We start from the raw sequence: 6,000 nt of genomic DNA on the forward strand, positions 1-6,000 counted from the left end.
CTTAGTTTAAAATAATCTGTCATTAAAATAACCTAGCCTACTGGTGATTCTTCACTCTAACTGGAGTTAGGTCACAGGGAAAGACTGTGGGGCAATTTTTTTTTTTCTCTTCTGCAGTGGAATAGAGAAGAAAGAACCACTGATTTTAGAGCAGAGATGTACATGAGAGTTGTCCCTGTAAGGGCACCACGGTAAGATTTCAACCTGAAATTTGGCTGCCATGGAATAGGCAGGGGGGGAAAAAAAAAAAAGAAAGCAGAGGCAGATGAATTTGACAAACATAAATCCATTTAGCACCATGCGGTAAACATCCATATACCTCAGTCATGAAGTTGTAGTTAGTTTCATGCTCTGCAAGGAAATAACCTCATCATTTGACAAATACTGTGAGATGCCCTTGGCATTGGGGGTTAGGAACTCTGCCTTCCCTTCATATGCTGCACCGATGGGAGGGGACACATCTTATAATCACAGGCTTTTTTATGTGGAGATGCCGTAGCTCCTGACTTCCATTTCCAAGCCTCACTCCGACATGTGTACCTCACCGACTTACTGGGATGTGACAAAGGAAATGTCCTGTCTGCCCTAGTGCAATGGCGTAGGACTGGCTTTGGTAATGAGAACACTGTCTTGATAAATCAGCTACGGGCACACCTTACAATGTCTGTGTTACTGTTTCTTCTGAGATGTTGCTATCCATCTGCTTTGACGAAAGCAGATAGATTCCAGCATGGCTTTCTAATAAATCTTCTCAAGGAGGGGCTGGCATTAACATTCATGTAGGTTCTTTTTCATCTTCATCCAACCTTAGTTCATAATCAGGAAACTGACGTGCTGAGTAAGAAGATGTAATTAACCCTTTGACCCCAAGATCTTAATTGGCGCCTGTTGAAAACAGTGGGCAGTTTTGTGTTTGTTATTTTTTTTTTTAAAGTTAAAAACTAGCCTGCAGTGATTAAAACAGCTTTCTTGATTCAAATTTTTAAAAAGTTCCACAGAACTTTCAGATTAATTGTATTTGGTTCCCAGGACTAACTGATTGAATGTTTGTTTTCTCCTCCCATCTTTTAAAATTCAGATATACACATTCAACCAATATTGATGCTACTCTTAAGATAAGACTTTTCTAAGCCTTAGCTGCTTTGGCTTAGTGGATAGAGCTTCAGCCTGTGAACCCAAGGGTCCCGGGTTAGATTCCAGTCAAGGACATGTACCTGGGTTGTAGGCTCCTCCCCAGCCCCGGCCCTGGTCAAAGCTCATGCAGGAGTCAACCAATCTATCTGTTTCTTTCAAATCAGTGTTTCTCTCTTTCTTCCCTTCTCTCTTCTGCTCTCTAAAAATCAATGGAAAAATACCCTTTGGTGAGGACGTTTAAAAAAAACTACTTTTTTAAGCAGCAAAATACAGCTAACTATAGATAGGGGTCGCTCTGAATGAGAAGGCAAGGGCTACATAAAGAACAACCTTGCCAATCCACTATCCCATTCTTTTATTTGCCAGGTAATCTAACCAGAGTATGACATTCATTTCACACTAAAGATATAATTGACTAAAATGGTAGGTAAGCATAAAAGTGAAAAATTAGCAAACCATTTTGTTCTATTTTGTTTTGTTTACCTCTGTGCTGGCATATAACCAATCTGACTAGTTGTTTTTATCCCCTCCACATTGGCTGTTATTTTTAATTGAATTGACTGGACACTTTGTGTCATGTAGACATAGACTCATTTTCATCTCACCAGGAAATTGGAACATGTGTTGAAGCCTCTGATTTTTGCCAAACAAAACTGGCCAGTCCTTAGATCACTGCTGCTTAATAGCATCAGATGTTTACCCTCCAGATACTCCGTTTCCCTGCTATGGTATCCAGACCTCCTCTAGTATTTTCACAGATACATGAGATATGAACCTAATGTTAAAAATGCATCATCCCTTTTGGTGAGCAAGGAAAGGATGTGTATGGATGGCAAATGAATGGCACTCGGTGTTTTGGAAGACTATAAAAGAATCCAGTCTAACTCTGATATTCCAAGCGCCGGGAGATATTCCAGACTATATTAGAAACCTGGGGCTTCAGAATCTGCAAATATCATAATCTAATAGGTCCAGAAACAGAACTCTCGGAGGGAATAATTGCCATCCCTCTCAGTCACTTGAGCATGTGTGATATGAGGGAAAGAGAGCACTGGGTTTGGAGGTTTCTGTGCATTCCCTAAGCCTTGGCTGAGCGGTTTGCTTAAGTGTTGGCTAGATAAAGTTGAATAATTTATCACCCACAGTTGAGAAATTCAGTCTCCTTGGGAGTTGAATACACTAGCCAGGGACACATCATGTCATAAATACGTCAGTAATCCTAATGAAGCACAGCCGCTCACATCCTGCTGTGTCACTGGCTAGTGGATGATCTTGTCCAGCCACTTAGCCTCCCGGTGCCTCCGTTTCTCCGTTTCCTCGCCTGTAAAAAGAGAACTACACTACAGAATATCTCTGTGCCAGGTCCACCAGGCTTTTCTGCTTTGGATCAGCCTTTCCCTTGTCACTTGTCCCTATAGACATTCTCGTGATCTCTCTCTCTCTCTCTCTCTCTCTCTCTCTCTCTCTCTCTCTCTCTCTCTCTCTCTCTCTCCCCCCCCCCCTAATCTGACAGTGGCAAATTTTAGGTTTGAGAAGATGGCTGCACAACTCTTGGTGACTATATGCCAGGCCATGCCTATCGGGTTGCACAGAAAACCTAACCAGGCCCTTTTCTCCATGGGGAAGGTCAAAAGGGGAGCATCATAGTCCTCAGGAGTAACCCTTGGACAGCATTGAATGAGATCCTGCTCAGGATTCTGCAAAAGCATCTCTCTCCCTCCTGCCCTAATTTAAATAAGGTCCCACTATACCACACTCTAAGTTTGAAGGGTGGATCTCACCATGGGGTTGTGTCCTGTGCTAAGGAGCCCAGCTCTCTCTGCTAGTGTTTCACTCTCTGTCCTATAGCCGGTTCCAGGAGGGATGCTTTAGAGCACATGTGTCAAACACAAGGCCCGAGGGCCAAATCCGTCCCGCCAGGCCTTGCAATGTGGCCCGCACTGCGCTGTCATCACTGCACTCCGCTGCATTTCCATCACAATGACAGTTTATGACTGTTCAGTAAACCATTCGGCCTGAGATTTAGGCTGGATTTTAGATTTTGGCCCCTTCTCTGATTGAGTTCGACACCCCTACTTTAGAGCAAAGGTGACCTATTGTGAAAGTGACTTACAAACTCTCTTGTCACCCCATTTCCCATTTTTTTCTCCTGCTACTAGTGAGAGAATTCTGCCATTTGAACAAATCATTCAAAAACAAGTGATGCATTTTAAGCTAACTCAGTATAAATATTTTAACTCCAGAAATGCTGAACAATTTATTTTTTCATTAATATATAATACCAATTAGAGAATCTGTATATTTAGTAAAAGGCAGCATAGTTACAAAGTCTATCAGCTTTCCAGTCCCAACTCTACCACTTACTAGGGACAGGAATGTTGCCTGACTATGCTAAGCCTCAATTCCCTAGCATGTAAAATGCAGATAACAATATAATTACTTCAAATGGCACTTGTGAAAATTAAAAGTGAGTATATATGCAATCTGCTTAGCACATATTGCTTAATAAATATAAACTATTATTATTATACTATTTTAACCAAAAGCTTGTTTATTATGTAATTTGCTTTTATGTGGAACAATGCAATGTGACTTTTGAATTGTTTTTAGAAACCACTAAATCAAGTGGTTGTGTGCTGCCCACAGTTTCTGATCAGTAGGGCTATGAAAGGGATCTGGAAGCATTGAATTTGAATTTCATATATACATATAATTATATATAAATACATATACACACATATTCCAACATGCATGGAAACATAGATACATATATCATTCTCAAAAAAAAATAGTATTTTAGGAGACTGAAATTGCTGAGATTTCAGGCAGCCCATTTTTTTAATTACATTTTTCATTCTACCTTCACATTTTTATACTTAAGAATTATGACATTCAGTATTGCCACTTACCTGCTTCTCACTGTGGATTTCCTAAACTTCCAAAGTCACAGCCTCTGTGCATACCACTAGTCTTTAAAACTTTTCTTTCTCTGCAAGTAGTGTTTGTGCAATCTACCTACTTAAAAATCTATAATAATAAAAGCACAATATGCTAATTATACTGGACGACCTTCTGGACAAAGCCAGGGCTGTGAGGGAAGCCCAGGTCCTGGATGTCAGAAGGAAGTGGTGCCCGCAGCCAGGGAAAGGAAGGCCTACTCTTGCACAAATTTTGTGCATTGGGCCTCTAGTAAATAAATAAAGCAAACAAAAGACTAAGATGATGGCACATAAAATGCACTTGTATTATAAGAATTTGAAACAAATTTATTCTCAACTTGAGTGGTACATTGCAGCTGGAGTCCCTGATGATCTAGGGGTGTCGAACTCAATCAGAGAAGGGGCCAAAATCTAAAATCCAGCCTAAATCGTGGGCCAAATGGTTTACTGAACAGTCATAAACTGTCATTGTGATGGAAACGCAGCGGAGTGCAGTGATGACAGTGCGGTGCGGGCCACATTGCAAGGCCTGGCGGGACGGATTTGGCCCGCGGGCCTTGTGTTTGACACATGTGATAGACCATTTATCAAACTAAAAATGCAGCCCTCCATTTAAAAAGTGAACTAAGGTTTCAAGAGTTGCAGATGGTGTGTAACATCCTTCTCTCCCCCACCCCCTTGCCTTTCTCCTTTTGTTCCCATTTCAGGAGTCATAATAGAAAGTAGATTTTGTCACACACAAAAACTTTAATACAGAGTTTTGCAAAAACGGGTCACGATTTGTAAAATCTCAGCCTATAAACATTCCCCACGACTTCTCCTATTTGTTCTAACAATAGGCAGTGGGAGTGAGGAGGGCATAATCCTTTATTAATTAGCAAATCACTGATGTCCATAATAGCTCAAGTGATGATTTTACTTGCTCTTCATAAGGAACCTTTTTTCTTTATTTCATTACAATTTCCATTCCTATTCAGCTATTAAGTGGAGAATCTTGCTGATTTAATCTTAGTAATGATTGAATCCAAATAAATAAACAAACAAACAAATAAATGAAACATATCATAAAATCAGTATGACCTAATTTTATACATGAATGTAATGCATCTTAATCAAAATGACAGGGACATAAGGAAGTCACTGAAATAAAGGAATGCTTGTAATCTTAACTCAGACCTTTAATTTGTTCATGTATAATGCATTGCTAAGAGATCCTAGGACTTTTGTTCAACATGAAGGAATAAAATGGTCTTTAATTTGATATGTTACTTGTATCAGATTCCTTATTAATTAAACCTCCATCATATATATTTATTAACCTTCTTATTTATTTTTTTCTACAGTCCCTGGATGGCTTTGTGTTTGCACTAAACCAAGAAGGAAAATTTTTGTACATTTCCGAAACAGTCTCAATCTACCTAGGCCTCTCACAAGTAAGTAAAAACTGTTTAGATGCTTGGTGGTGATTGTGAAGGCTCCTTGAATCTCATGCTTTTTCATGCTCAATGGGTATTCTGTTTAGCATGAATTACGAAAGAATGAATTATTCTTTGATCGATCTGCCTGACTCTTCTCACAAAGTCAGTGGGAAAATGGTATATCAGTTGGGAGCATTCGGAATAAACTTGTGCTTAAAAACTTTAGTCCCCTCCTCTCCCCCAAGGATCATTATTAATTTATTGAGAACAAATGAAGTTTCTTCCCTTGGTTGTTTTGAACTTTAAAACCTCTGTACCTGGTAGGAGAGGGACACAGGGATAGCACCTCCCCTGTGTCCTATTACTGGATGTTTATGGAGTACCCTGCGTTGTCCTGGGAGCTGACACAATGACAGGGAGTCACTGGAGTCAAGAAATGCTGAGAGAGACCATTAAAATGTGTTGCAGGGAGGATTCCGGCAAGGATATATTTTGCTGCTTTTGCAAAT

The 6,000-nt window shown here is 40.0% G+C and overlaps 1 protein-coding gene across 5 annotated transcripts in view; it reads left to right on the forward strand.

Moving 5' to 3' along the window:
* Positions 1 to 6,000, forward strand: part of NPAS3 (neuronal PAS domain protein 3) — an 865,816-nt gene that overhangs the window by 611,805 nt on the left and 248,011 nt on the right. For all 5 annotated transcript variants that reach the window (XM_045585294.1, XM_036451409.2, XM_045585289.1 and 2 more), the window contains one exon: positions 5,417 to 5,506. In XM_045585294.1, the coding sequence (XP_045441250.1) occupies positions 5,417 to 5,506 (90 nt within the window). The remainder of the gene's footprint in view (positions 1 to 5,416; positions 5,507 to 6,000) is intronic.

This window comes from Pipistrellus kuhlii, unplaced genomic scaffold (assembly GCF_014108245.1).
Source record: "Pipistrellus kuhlii isolate mPipKuh1 unplaced genomic scaffold, mPipKuh1.p scaffold_m20_p_1, whole genome shotgun sequence".
Taxonomy (NCBI): Eukaryota; Metazoa; Chordata; class Mammalia; order Chiroptera; family Vespertilionidae; genus Pipistrellus; species Pipistrellus kuhlii.